The sequence below is a fragment of the Poecilia latipinna genome, unplaced genomic scaffold (genome assembly GCF_001443285.1).
Source record: "Poecilia latipinna isolate Pla-1442-1.1 unplaced genomic scaffold, P_latipinna-1.0 Scaffold668, whole genome shotgun sequence".
Lineage (NCBI taxonomy): Eukaryota > Metazoa > Chordata > Actinopteri > Cyprinodontiformes > Poeciliidae > Poecilia > Poecilia latipinna.
Window position 1 is genome coordinate 190,246 of NW_015113284.1, and position 15,223 is coordinate 205,468.

Here is a 15,223-nt window from a genome sequence, read left to right on the forward strand (position 1 = left end):
TTAGGATGAATTCACACCAGCCCTATTTAGTCCACTTTAATCAAACTGCACTTTGTTTGCCGAGAAAGTCTGGTTCATTTGGGGAGGTGTGAATACGTAATCGAACTTTAATGACGACCAAAAAAACTAACTCTGACCTAAAACCTTATGTCTTGGTTTGGTTCAAGTGAACTCTATTGTGGTTTGTATGCATATCTGGATGCCAAGCAGACCGGAGATCGCTCCAAAAGCAGGAAGAGAACTATAGTGCAGGGCATTCTGGGTAAATAGAACCAAAACAAACGCACAAGTCTAATACTAGCCGGACAAAAGAGAAATCCTGCCACCTCTGAAATGCTACTGCATTTTTATTTACATTGCAACCATATCTTCTTTAGAGGATTTTGTGTTGTTTCCATTGGTGGTCCTTGGAACAGCGCCACCACAGGCGAGGGGAGGAAGTTTTTTGAAGTTCTTGGTTCTTTTGAGACCCTGCAGCATTGAAGTCAACCACCCCAGCTGAAAATGTAACATATTGTAATATTAGCCCCCAATTCAACCAAGTCTACTACATACACCATTAGGTGTGAAAACATCCTCATAAAAAAGTTTGAATAAGATTTTTTAATTTGCCTAATTTCACTGACAAATTTATAACTCATCCATTTGGCTTACAAAACTGGATTAACAGTCAATGGTGATTCGTGGTTTGAAAGCTTTAAAATCAGTAAATGTCACCTGTTATCAAGAACTGATGTCGGATAAAATGTGGTTTAAAAAATATATCCCCCATTTTTTTCGTGAAATTGCTTGTAGGAAATGAACAGAAACAAATCTGTAGGATTTCCTCTTCCTCTAACCTGCACTTTCAGGGCAATTCTGTCTAGCCTGTTTCGAACGGCAGATGGAAATTTGTCGACTCCATCTCCCCTTCCCTGGAGAGTATAAATGATGAGATTTGTTGTTTGTGTACAACACATTGTGGGACAAACACAAATTGCTCGTACCACTTAAAACAGAGATTTTATACAATGCATTAAACCAACATGGACAAACTTTACTTGAATTTGACAGTTATTGGGGGATCACCCTGCTGCCTTGGTACCATAAAGGTTAAAGCAAAAGTACAGATCTGGTGAAGATGGTGAACAAGATAACAGATACTAATTACAATTACAAAAGACAAAGGTAATTAATGGTATTTTTACTATCAACTTTTTCCTAATTATTTATTGTTGCAATGTTGCTTGTTTTGTTATACTTGTGTGCCGTCTTGCAGCACTTTTGTTCAACCCCTTCTTACTTGGGTGACTGATAAGGAAACCTCAACCTTGATTCTGGAATACTTATCTGCTGTTATTGATTTAGGATCAGTTTCCTCCTCATTCCTTGCGTTGTTGCTGTAGAATTGAATAGCGGTTTAATATTGGTTGATTTTGATATCTAATAGCACATGGTGAGCTGCATTTTTAAAGCAACTCATTAGCAGTTTAGCTAAAATGTGTTGTTTTGTCTGTTTCAATGGTCATATACCTAGTTGGGATTCACCAAACATGTGTGCTGTTATTCATGGCTGCAGCAAATTCAGACAAAGCGACCACATTGGGGAAGCGACTGCATGAGTGAGAGAGTTAAACTACTTTAACAAAAATTATAACACAGCTGACATTTTAAATTGTCCATGTAAGACTTCTAAAAGACTGCCAAATATCCATCATGAAGAGGTCGACTGCCTCTATCAAGGATTAAATAGAGCGTAACTGCTTCAGACTATTTAGCCTTCCTGTTATCTGCAGAGGTCTAACTCTCTTTTGCTTTCTTGCAACCTAAATGAACTGTAGACGTGGAAAAAAAATTAATGTCCTTTATCAAGTTCCTTACATTCCTTTGATTTCATGATAAACAACTTATACTGAACAAAACTACTCTTAGGCCAAGTTTTTAACACCACCTAGCCACACTCAAGTAGGACACATTGACTAAAAAATGATTAAACTGTTCGTATGATAATTACTCATATTCAGCTACCTCAAAAAGGAAACAAAGCAATGCATACAAATGACTTTTTAAAGTTTCATAGTATCCACCAGCTACATATCCCAGAATTAGTGTTCTAACGTACAATATGCCCCCGTCACAGAAATCCCACTGCCATTAATCTTTTGACACACCTCTAAGGTACGCTGTCAGCAAGCCACCGTGAGTTCGCTAAGCTAAGCCTGACATTTGAATAATTGTAGTCATTTGAGACGGATCACTGCTATAATGTATTGGAAACGCGCAGCAGCTTAAGCACCACATTGAGGCCCCCCACTATATTGTACATCTGGTGACCCATTTTACAGCTGGAGCAAAGAGGTCCCTGTAAACACACTAGAGAAGCTCAACTAATTGGAGCAAGGTAAGTACAGCGAAAATGATTGTAATTAGAACCTCAGTGAGACTTTTCTTCCCCCCCCGTCCCTCCTCCTCTCGTTTTTTGCAAACAGAAAACTGGAAACAATCACCGGCATAATCCGTCATTTACATTTTTTAGGATAGCTGAGCATCAAGTCATTTCTTTCTCTTCTGCTTCACAGAGTACTGACAGAGGAATGACTCTTACCTGTCCTTGCCACCTTCCATCGGGGGCTATTTGCAGCCAGGCGCATGCATGGGCAGAAATGAATATAAGGGGGGAAGGGAAGGTGTGGGAAAGTATAGGGTGTACACTGTGGTAAAAGCAGTAAATATGACTGATGAGGGAAACCCCTTTGTAGGGTGAAATAAGGGCCGCTTGGGGACTCACCGTATACACAGCACCTGTCTCGTCATCGTTTAACTCTTAGTTGTTGGATATACTAGACTGTCAGCAATTCCCTGCCTCCTTGGCCTTTACCTGTAAAGTAGCATGGAAACGCTGACAAGCTGCCAAACTGGAACGCACTGGAAATGACTGCTGATGCTTTTCTTTTGAGTTTTTTTTTCTTTTCTCCTTTTTCACAGAATTAGACACACTCGCGGAAAGGTGCACTTAGCAGCATTTGTATTCAACTGACCGCCTTTCATATGTAGTTCCACTTAACAGGAGCTTCCTTAAATTATCTTTTCTTCTCGACACATTAGGAACTTTGTATCGTTGCAGCTGTCCTCTGATAATTCTACCCTCTAGCTTCTTGAAGTGTCTTAGTGATGCTTCCTGTAATTTCTGTCTTTTCCCCGGACCAATTCAATTGTCTCTTGATATATTCTCCGCTCAGCCGAGCATGTCATGAAACACATTAGTTGTTTGCAGTTTAATGCTTCAAGGTTACATCTCTGCTGTAGTACATTTTGAGGTCTTGTAGCACTTCATCCACACTTGTTTCTCACACCAGGTGATCTTTTTTTTTATTTGTTTATTTATTTTTTTAACTTGCCATCAGAAATTGCTTCATCAACGACGCCAGACCTCTCTGCCACATGTTAACTTGTCATTGGGCTCTGCGCCAATTACTAATCATTTAATGTGATGATAATGGTCCCCTTCCATAACTATAGTTCACATGGTTGTGCCAATCAATTTGTTTCAAGCTCCACATCATGAAATCATATTACTTTATGGAAGTTTAACAAGTCTATTGGTGCATTTACTTCTAGTTTTTGGTGACTGTACACTATATAAAAATAAACTGGAGGAGTGTTCATATTACCAATTAGTTAACTGAATTATAATCACCTTTTATTTAGTTTGTAAATATAATGTTCAATGAGTTATGTTCTCAAATTAACATGTTTGGGATTTTTAATTCTAACTAAACATTTTTGTTTTAATTTTAAAAATGTTGGATATTAGTATCCCTCAATTGTTGTGTGCTGTGTCTCTCAAAATGATTTTGGTTGATGAGCTTTTCTTTTGTGGGTGGCATTAGGAGGAAAAGCTAAGCTCAAACTGATCCATGGCCGAAGTTAAAGCAATTTGTTTCTGTTTGTTTTCAACACATTTCTTGAGATGCTTTGGAGCAGCCCTGCCAGAGTCCAGCCTCGAACCTGTGGTGGGAGCCAAAGATTAGGGTGATGGCAAAGATGCCTTTTAAGAAGTGCAGCTCATCACCAAAGGTAATTTGTCAAAATATCTGTGGAAATGTTGAAAAAAACTGTTCAACAATTATGAGAAGAGTTTATTTGCTGTAATGCAAGTCAAGAATTTTCCATCGACTCTAAAAGAAACAATATAAATAATTTTCACCTGCCATTTTTTAACAAAACCAAAACAGATTGGAATTAATACTCATCTGTTTACTATCCTTTGGAACATGTTTCATTCTTTTTTAATCAGACACGAGCTTTCTAGGTTGAGTTGTAGTAATTTTTCAAAAGTATGAATATGGTATGAATATAAATGTATATAGTATGAATATTTTAGGGCTTAACTATGTCAGCTTATTAGAAGTTAAAAGCTGTCACAACACACGTGACTGAGAAAGCTTCTGTGTTGGAGCAAGAAATTTGCATCCAGCTTTAACTAGTTTAGCAACAGTGCTAAAGACATAAATGCTGATGTTCCCAACCCTGAGACGGTTGCCCTGTGGTTGTCAGGAAAGCGCTTCATATTGGTAGAAAATGTTCAAAAGGCTGTTCTAAACTTTTAATATATTCCTATTTTAGTAACATTACATCCTAAGCACAACCTGGAACTGTGACAAAGTTTGCTCTGTACTCAATTTGAGCTTGTACATGTTTACATCTGAATTTAAAAGCATGCTACAATTCTGTCATCTAATCAATAAGAAAATAGCTTGATGTGTCCATAGTTAGTCAAAATAAAGCTAGAAATGTATTAATTTATTTATTGTAATAATTAACTATAACTAAATAAGACTAAGATAGTCTTATTTAGACTAGTTTGACATTTTTAAATAAAATTTGTAATTAAGCTAATTTGGAAATTCGATCTCTGTCAGAAACATTCCTTAAAATGCAAATTGTTGCACCAGTTTTGCTGGTTGATTCTCAGTTTTATATGAAAAACAGTGCTTGAAAGGAATTGATTTCAACTTTTCCAACGTCATCAATCACCCTTTGCCTTGTTTTTACAGCTGGCTTTGACGGCTTTATGCATAAAGACCTTGTAGGAACTTTTCATCTGTCACCAAACATTATCTGTTTTGTGCCTCATGATTCTTGTTTCTCTTAGAATATCACACTTCATGGTAAATGTTTTCTTTCTCTTATAGTGAAGCAGGTCATCTGATGGCATTGTTTTTTTTCTTTGTCCCAAGAGCCACCTCCCTCTCTTCCCCCCCTCTCACGCATATCCACAGTCCATGCCCTTCATCACCTGTGAAGGTCTAATCTTATCTGCGGTGGTTGCATGGTTCATCATTAATCACTCCGCAAACCCAATCAAATGGTGACTGATGGTTGATCTGGCCTTGTCCGGCCACCCCTCAGTTCTGAGGGTGGCTATTTGCTCTGCTGGACCACTATATTGTACTGCGCTTGTGGCTGATTGCAACTGCTGATTGTGTGTGCATAAAAGCAGTAGTATTGTCTTTATCGTGCACAACATGTGCCGTGCAACCCTGTGTCAACTGTTTTGTAGACCTAAAGGTTCAGCACTTTGCTCACAGTTTGACTTTGCACGAGTTTGGACAGAAGCTGAGACGGTGCATTATTTATCTGCCGGTCATAGGCAGTGTGGGATGTGGGCCGAACATAAAAGTGTGTGTGCACTTAAAGATAGGGAGGATATAAATGTCACATAGCTGCAACAAATCAAATTTAGCTACTCCAGCTGTTAACCGATCTATAGTAATCAATGAGATGGTGTTGACCTCCTCACTCCTCACTTCATGAACCTTTAGCAGTCGGCACAGAACGTAAAGATGTGCCCATCCATTTCCCTCAACCTGCTTTCAAAAAGGCCAGAGAAATGAACGTCAAGGATGCATATGTGAAGAGCAGTAAAAAGCGCATCTCGGTGCATATTTCTGTATTTTTGCATCACACCCATCCATATACCCTAGACGTTAAGCAATACAACCAATATATTAAAAAAATGTCAGTGACTGAAGCCCCCCACACCCTGAGGCTGTGATTAGAGAATTGATCAGCAAAGAGAACCAATACATGCCCAGCGCTGATGTCAAAACACAGATGGCATGACTCATTTCGCCGCCTTCTGAAAGAGTTGTTTTGTGTAATCCCCTCCTATGGACTTGTCTAGCCAAACGACTTCCTGGGGGGATGTGCTGCGTCTGGTTATATTGATCTCCATTAATTGCCGTGACAGGCAAATATGAAATTAAATACCAGTCAGAAAAACACCACTTATCTCCACGCACAAGGTGCAATGGCAGCAATGACGTATTGGTACAACGCACATTCACAAAATACAAAACAACTGCTTGGTGCTCAGCGTTATTGGGGGGAGAAAGATCTTTCTGCTTGACGTATCATTTTGGCATCGGCCCACTCTGGTTTTCGTAACCTTTGGATGCCTGCTGTCCCTGTCCTACAGAGAACTGAGGATACATCTCTGCCCTATTAGGGATGAATAATGAGCTTGTTGGCAAAAGAGACATTGCTAATATTTTGTCCAAATATCTCAAATCTGTCCCCAATGATAATGTATTCCGTGTCGGTGCCAAACGGCTCTATGTTTGAGGAGATGATTTCACTGCAGATACGACTAATAAATTCTCCTGGTGCACGAGAAAGAAATAACTACCTCCTATCGGGCAGGTGCATTGCCATCACAAGATGAGCTTTGTTTTACTGTAATTGATGCTCCGCTTTTGCAGAGGCATATTTTTGTTTGTTTATGCTAATGGCCATGATGGCCTGTTGGTCTATCAAGCAGGGAAATGGCAGCCGATGCTTCAGGGAGCGAGTCATTGATCTCTCCTCTGTGCTTTTCTTCACAGGCACCAGACGTTGTCGGAGTCGACTCTAAGACTAAAGAAAACATGTGAAAAACCAGGGTAAGAAATCACTTCTGCCTTATTCATGTATACCACATCAACCTCGAGTTAATTATTGCTTGTGCGGCGTCTACCAAGCTGCCTGCCTCAAAAGTGCACTGTCCGCTCTCCTTATATTGGGCTCTTGAGGCTTAATGCTGCCTAAACAGCAAAGCCGTAATTCCCTTAAGCTGTGCTCTATGCAATAACTGTTACGCAGGAGTACACAAACAAAAACAGAGGTGGTCTGTTTTGGAAGGAAATCTCCACAGCCCCTAATAATCTTCGATGTTGCGGCGGTCATTTGCACTTATTGAACACCTTACACATCACAAAGTAAAGAACAAGAGCTGATGGCCTCAGATAAAATCAACCTGACTTATTTCTTCAAGTTGTTTTTTGTTGTTGTTTTTTTTGCCATTTGAGGAATTTCCTATCAATTTTGGCAATTTAGAAAATGTATCTTGTGATTTACAAAAAAACAAAAACATACATACTTTTTAACTTTTTTCCACAAACGTCAATGTATTTAACCTTTTTTTGTGACAGGTAAACAGAAATTAAAGACTAATTGTGAATTGGGAGAAAAATTATAAATTGTCTTAAAAAATGCAAATAAAAGCGTCAGGCATTTGTGTTCAGGCCCTCTGCATTCATTCAGTACTTTGTAGTACTTCCAATTACTAGCGATACGAAGGCAAGTCTTTTGTCTCAACCAGCTTTCGCAGAAATTGACATTAACGACCCTTCTTTATGTCAATCATGTTGGACTGGATGGAAACCATCTGTGAATATCAATTTTTGTGCCTTGCTGCAGATACATGATTGAATTTAGGTCATGGCTTTGACTGGGCCATTCTAACCGGTCCACTGCAACTCTGGTACTATGTCATATTCTGGCTAAGCCATGGCTGTAGCCTCTTTATACTGGACACCTGCCCTACCACTACACCACCCAGCATCGCGCTTTGTCATCCCTTCTAAAGAAAAACATTGCAACAACATGACATTGCCACCAATCGTGAGCGTCGTTTGTTCCAAAGGATGTGCAAAACTGTTCTTTTTCCATTAGTCCCAAATAGTCTCATCCGACCAGAACTCCTCCTTCTGCATGGCTTATGGCATAATTCATGTGGGACTTCTTAAGGCTTTCGTTCCACAATGGCGTTCATATTGGTAGCTTCTGAACAAGACTAGATTTGTCAAGTGTAGGATTAATGGTTGTCCTGCCAATATTTTCTCCCATCTGACCTTTGGGTCTCTGTGGCTCATCCAGAGTTAACGGCTCTTTGGATGCTTCTGACATGAGTTGCTCTTTTTGCCCAGCCTTGTCACATTAGGTGGATAGCCATATCTTGGCAGTTTGCAGTTAGGTCACACTCTTTTTCTTTGTGACATATTGAACAGTGCTTTCTGAGCTGTCCAATGCTGATATGTTCTTTTAAACTTGACAACCTTTATCTTGATCTCTGTGGTGTGTTTTTCTTCTCCTTAATACTGTTTGTTCAATAACGTTCTCTGACAAACCTCTGAGGCCTTTCTAGGACATCTGCAATTATACTTGAATTGGATTACATATAGCAAGGCAAGTGACTGGATTTTAAATGGAGCATCAGGGTAAAGGTGGCTGAATACAAACGTGCACCAATCTTTTCAAATGTCAATGTGTAAAGAAATATTTAAAAAACATGTATTTCCTTCTATGCTGCCTAATTATAGCACTGCATTAAGTTGGCAGGTCAAATAGCACCCCGGTAAAATGAACTGAACTTTGGTACTATGGTGAGTAAAAGGTGAAAAGGCTCAAGCGGTATAAATTCTTGTGCAAGGCACTGTTTATAGCAGAGAAAGAAGGCTCCATAATCCCTGCCTCTTATGAAAGGCTAAGTACCCACTGGGTGACCAGAGGCAGAAAGGTCGGCCTCAACGGAGTCAGCAAGGATTTTCCAGTTAAAGATTTCAACATTTTACTTTTCTTTTCAATACTGAAAACACAGGGGTGTGAGGACCACACTCACAAAGCTGTTTCCCAGGGTAGAACATTGGTGTGTGGGGAAAGCAAATAAATAAAAAAATAGGGGGGGGAAAATAATAAAGTAAAGAGAAGTCATTGAGCGAGAACACTCTTTTCTTCAGTCACCGGCTCCCGCTCCTGGACCCACACTTTTTGAAATGTCAGTTCTTTAGGGCTACAATTCTAATTTTTGTTCTGCTCAGTGTAAGTAAATAGATCTGACTGTGAGTTTTTGTTCACAGATCCCAGGAGAGTGGCTTGCACGCTCAGCAAAGAGACCTCTCACTGCAACCTCCCTCTAACATATTGATCAGGAACGGCTATTGGCGCTGGCCCTGTGAATAAAATGCTGCTCTACCGAGTTCAATTCCCCGCTGGGCCACTGAATGAAGAGACAAAACCTTTAGCGCTTGTTCCCCCCGCATCCCCCCACCGAAACCCCTCATCCACCCAATCCTATTTAGCTCCGCTTCTACATTGAGTGTCGCCGCTAGCAGGCACATCGAAGGACAAAAATTGAAATGTCACTTTTGTGGAGCGCTACTTCCGAAGTGCCTGTGTATCTGTTTTGCTGCCTGTCACTCATACGTTTCAGGCTCCACGGCAGACCAAGGAGCGATCACAATGAGATGGTTTATGAAACCGAAGGTAAATGGTGTTGTTTTTCTGACTTTACGCTCAGAGTCGTTTGTTGACATCAAAGAGAGGAGGAAGCGCCTTGACACATGCATCTAGAGACATTTCCCTCCTGGAAGCAATAATCCTCCTGACATTTGAAATTACCAGAACATGAAAAAAGCCAATGTTTATACAGATTTAGGGTACAGAATGAGTGGCGTTTTGTTTACACATGATAGACAAACCTTTGCTTTTTTTTTCTCTCTCTCCTTGTGACTCCTTCAATTGTGTGACAAGGGGGAAAGATTTTTGAGATCTCTCTCTTCAGCTTAATGCAGTGGGGTAAATAATTATTTGATCTTCTGCTGAATTTGTCAGTTTATCTCCTTACCAAAAAATTAATGGTTTGAACTTGTACTGTGTTAAAACTACATCAAATACTGCAATCCACCACATCTATTGAACCCTTTCCACTGTCATGGTCGAGACCAAAGAGAGGTCTAATGATGTCTTATGGATTTCCCACATTGGCAAGAAGCTCGGTGAAAAAGAGGACGCTGCTGGTCCAACAACTTTAAAACAGAAGAGATGCAAAATAAAAGTGGGTTGGCCCAACTTTAGAGCTCCATGCAAGATCTCACAACGTGGGGTAGAAAACACTGAAGACCAATTAGGAATGTTTCTTCCAGCATGACAATGACCCAAACCATAAAGTGAAGGAAACATGGGAGTGGCTTAATAGTGCGTTCCAGTTTTAGTTACGACTTGTTAGGCGGACTTCTGGTTTCAATATGGCCGCTGCTCACATCAACTGCAGTAAGAAACTGTAGAAACCTGTTTATTTTACGAGACACACATGCAAAAGTGTCTAAAACCAAAACTTGTAACTCTAACCTGAAAAACTAAAAGTGATGTTTGCTTATGGAAAGTAAAGCAAATAAAATAATGTTTACAAGACCTATTGCAAGCAATGTTTGTGGCTATTTTGAAATTTCAACTTCTCAACCAGAACGCTGCTACCTTGACTTCAAACCCAGCTCAGAGTTCCCACTTCCTTCGTAACTCGAATGCAGCCTGACAAGCAACACATTAAAGTTCTACAGTGAACTTTAAGATCCAACCAGGGTTTAGATCTTAATCCCTTTAGAAATGACGGTGTAGACTTTTGAAGGAGCAGACACTTCGAGTTGTCAAAATAAAAGCCTCAAAACTTTTAGGATTTGTAGAGTAAATTAAGAGACGTAAACAAAAAACCCTCCGGAAATTCCTGTGAATCTGGTCACCAACAACACCGTGCTACTTAGGAATCACCACCAAGTATTAAATCACGTTTTGCTTCAGGACCAAATTTGTATTTCACTAAATTAAAAACCAAATTCAGCAATAGATCAAAAATAATAATTTCCCCCACCGTGGGTCTCTTCATTGAAGTTTTAACCTGAGTATAGATGGACTTCTTTAGACTTTACATTGTCTTTTATATAATTTTTTTTTGTGTGTTCCCTGAGCCACAGAATGAGTTTGGGTAGTCAAGTGATTTCCCATATATCATTTATTTATTTAGTAATTTATTTGTGTATTAATCTATGAGCTATGTATTTAATATTAAATAATGCACAGTTCTCTTCATGAGATTTCCTGCTTCCTCAGTGGTCCTTTGCTTTCTGTTTGGTTGGAATATAGGGCAGTACAGTTTGAGTGCTCTTGTCAGAGACAGTTTGTGTGCTGCTATTTCTTAACAGTTTTTTGCGGCAGCCGGGATTTAAGAGACCTTTCCTGGGTAGCGTGTGGGCTCCCGTCATCGCCTTCACCGGCGAGGAGCCATAGGAAGGGTCCAGACAGTTATATAGGAGCGAGTGCTCAGAGGAAGAACGCTTGGGAGCGACTGAGCTGCCCAGGAGACCCGGCTCTGTGTCGCTGTCTGGTGTGGCACAGCCGCTCTTGTCCTCCCGTAGCTCCTCCTGCTCCTCCTCTTCATCGTCGTCGCAGCACAACGCGTGGTAAAGAATCTTGTCGCTGAAGCGGACTCTTTCTCGCGTGCCAGAGGTGCGCGAGGTCTTTTGACTGTGCGTGGAGCTGCTGGCCTCCTCGCTGGAGGAGTCCGGAGTAATGATGCGTGGTCCATTGGGGATTGGAAGCCCGCCATTCATCTGGGAGTAGACCGAGGCAGTGGTGGGGGGTGTGGTGGGGGTCAGGGTCTGGGTCGGGATAGTTCCTTGATCCAGGTCCTGTCGTAGATCGCCCGGCTGTTCGCTGGACCTGCGGGCGGCCGCGCCGGCGGCCTCCAGGTAACTGCAGAACTCCCAGCTGTCGGAGAGCACATCTGCATTGAGAAAGTCCAGCCTGAAGGCTTCTCCCAAACCCCGCTCACTGCTGGATGTGCTGCTGGCTGTGGCCACCGTCCAATCATCCGGCTCCAGGTCAAAGTCGAAGTCAGACGTTAATTTGTCGATTTGACCCACCACCTGGAGCAGGAAGAAGCACACAACAAAAGAACCAATGAGATGTTTCAGAGAAGCCAACGACGTGGAGAATAAGCTCTCTGATGTGTTTACTCTAAGCAAATAAAAGTACATGTTGGGGAAAGATAAAATGTTTAACCACAGCTGTTCAGACTCTAATATCTAAACGTGCTCCAAGATCTGATTCAGAGATTAAAACTCTGCTGTATTTCTCATCAAAGTGAGTCAAAGTCCGTCTATCCAGTTGCTGTCAGCATGTGATTTTGTCTAATGTAGATCATCATCGAAATCATCAAAAATAATCATCAAACACGCATCAAATATATTGATCAATGTTCCAGCTGTTTTTAATCAAAGGTAACTCTAAGCAAATGGACTTTTAACCTTGATTTAAAGGAACTCAATGTTTCAGCAGTCTTGCTGTTTTCTGGAAGTTTGCTCCAGAGTTTTGAGTGTAAAAACTGAATGCTGCATCTACGTATTTGGTTCTGGTTCTTGGGATGTAGAGAAGACTAGAACCACTAGACCTGACTGGTCTGGAAGGTCGATACGACAACAGGTCTTTAATGTTGTGCTAAGTCATTCAGTAATTTATAAACTAACAGTGTATTAAAGTCAGGAAAATGAAAACAAAAAGGCTTTTCTGTTCCTCTGATGTGCTGATGGAGATGGATTCAGGTAATAAATATCTTAGACTTAGCTGACACATAACTATTATAAAAAGCAACTGCTGCTGTTAAATTGGCTATGTAGCAACATTTAGGGCACTAGGTAGAAAAAAACTAAAATGGAGGCACTGACAACATATGATTAATTTGTGAGTGCTGTGAGGATCCTGTGTCTTGCTAACCATTAGCCGCTAACGACGTGTGTTTGTAAGTGTTTCAGGGCCTCCTACGGCACAAAACTGAAGGGTTGTTCCATTTGATCATCTCTCCTTCTGAATCTAAAACAGCTAGATCCAAGATATCTTACCTAACCCAGTATCATGCATGTTTGTTTCCCCAAGTTAAACACGCATGAATAAAAAAAAAAAAAAATGCCAATTGATGACATACTAAGGAAATTCCTCCATTATTACAGCTGTGTTGGAGTAGAGGCGTGCCTAAAAGATGCAGGACACTAACTCTTGAGGACCGCAGTTGGACATTCCTGTCTTGCACTGATCAAAGTTGAACTGAATAATGTTACACAAAACAAAGATTGCTTATTATCTGCGCAAAACCTCTTAAGAAGAAATAACTCTATGCTTTTTAACACCACATCAGAATAAAGAAAAGACTAAACACTGACTAAACGGATCTGGACTGCAATATTCTACACTGATCTTCAACAGTTCGTTATACATCGAAGCAAACAAAAGAATGACTTCACCAGATTAAAAAATAAAAAAAGACTAGGTACATTAATCTATTTGTGACAACCAAGCTAAAAAGACGAGAGACTTTAAAACAGTATTAAACATAAAATTCAGTCAGCCTTTATTTCGGTATTAAAAAATGTTTATTGGTCTGATGTAATATTTCTGCCGTAAGCAGAAAATCATCATAATTAGCAGAAATAAAGGCATCAGTCTGAGTAAGTAAATCTGTATAATGTTTTTCAATAAGTGGCAACATCCTCCAGCTCTCTCTGACAGATCTCAAGGCGTTCCCAGGTCAGACTGGATATACGGTCCCTTCAACAAATTCTGGGTTCTTCCCTTGGGTCTACTCCCAACGGGACATGTCTGGAAGACCTGCAAAGGGGTTCGACTTAGGGGGGATCCTGGTCAACCTTAAAAGCCACATGGATTCCCCGTTTCTCCTGCAGCACCTTTTACATAACACATGCGGGATACATGCGTTCAAAACGCATGTATCCCCTAGAAGCATTCTCCTACAACAGCTTCAGGAATTCTGCGACGGTAAATATCTGGTTCACTGTTTCATAGCCAGGATGAAAGCCATACAGCTCCTCTTGGAGCCAATCTTATCAGTAGCTAGGTTTTCTCATTACAAATGTGCACAAAATGTCTATATTCTCCTCATGTCGAAAAATCACAATTTTGCAATTGCGGTGTTTCCATTGAATACGAAATTAAATTAAAACCAGAAGTGAATCAGCTTGTTCACGCGGTAAGTCATTAAAAATTATGGAAACGAAGGATGTAAAGAGTTACATAAGAAATATTCATCAGTCAGACATGGCGCTAGTGCATCAGTAATCAGAGGAGATGGCGTCTTATTCAGGCATTGGAGCGACAAGTTCCTCATACTTGGGAGCGGCTACGAATGCGCCATTTTGGGGAGATTGTTGCAATTTTACAGAATACTTCTGGATTCAAAACATTTAAACTTTTTATGAACTGAGCGGTGTTGGCACATTGTCTAAAAAAAAAAACAAACAAAAAAAAAACAAACCACCGTCCTACTACTTCATGTTGTTTCCTTGGTCTTTTCCATCAATAGTAACATCTGGTTGTTGATCACATGACTCGTGATGTGAAAAAAATGCTCCCGTTGTAGTTTTGCGAAATACATCTATTTCGATATGGCTGATTTTCCCATTAAGGAAATTTATTTTCGTAATTAGTAAACTGAGAGCCAGCAAACGGTATCAAAACAAACTTTCAAAAACATCTGGAACCACATGTTAGTCAAAGTGCCCTGCAGAACTTAAACATAGCCCATGCTCCTTTAGTATCAGGCAGTGTTTTCTTTAAAAACAAATGCCTTTTTTTGCACCAATCTTACATTATTCAGATGGTCCATAGTTATTCATTTGCACACAACGCATTTTTTTCATAGATAATGTGCAGAAGCAGTGGAACAGAATTATTCTAAAAGAAATGGCTTGCCTTAAATTAAATCTTAGTTGTTGTTTTTTTTGTACATAACATGACATTTCCAGATGCTTTCTGTCCTTGACATCCTACTGATGTACAAATGCACAACCCCCCGACAACCCTCACTGCTAAGTTCAGCAAAAGCCAAGATTTATCCACAGCTGCTAATAGATCTGTTTGCTTTTCCAAGATTTTTTTTTTTTTTTTTTTTTATTCCTGAAAACCTAAATTGTTTGTTAATGTGTTTGAAATGGGTTGTGTTTTTCAGCACGGCCTCCTGTGGACAGGTGTTTTAAATTGCTCCATGTCGCATCCGCACAAAATTAAATATCCTCTGAAATGAGCTCGAAACACCGACAACGTGCCACGACTCGCGAAACAGCAGGCAGAAAGAGGCGGA

At 40.2% G+C, this 15,223-nt stretch overlaps 1 protein-coding gene and 1 long non-coding RNA gene across 2 annotated transcripts in view; one reads left to right on the top strand and one right to left on the bottom strand.

Moving 5' to 3' along the window:
- The first annotated feature begins 19 nt into the window (after window positions 1–19).
- Window positions 20–10,637, top strand: LOC106954651 (uncharacterized). Its single transcript, XR_001426398.1, has 2 exons — window positions 20–4,056; window positions 6,867–10,637. It is a non-coding gene; the product is annotated as an uncharacterized LOC106954651 (long non-coding RNA).
- The window catches only part of insyn1 (inhibitory synaptic factor 1), a 65,670-nt gene continuing 59,302 nt past the window's right edge, over window positions 8,856–15,223 (bottom strand). The window contains exon 2 of the mRNA XM_015044324.1: window positions 8,856–11,999. Coding sequence (XP_014899810.1) covers window positions 11,181–11,999 — 819 coding nt within the window. The 3' untranslated portion in view covers window positions 8,856–11,180. The remainder of the gene's footprint in view (window positions 12,000–15,223) is intronic.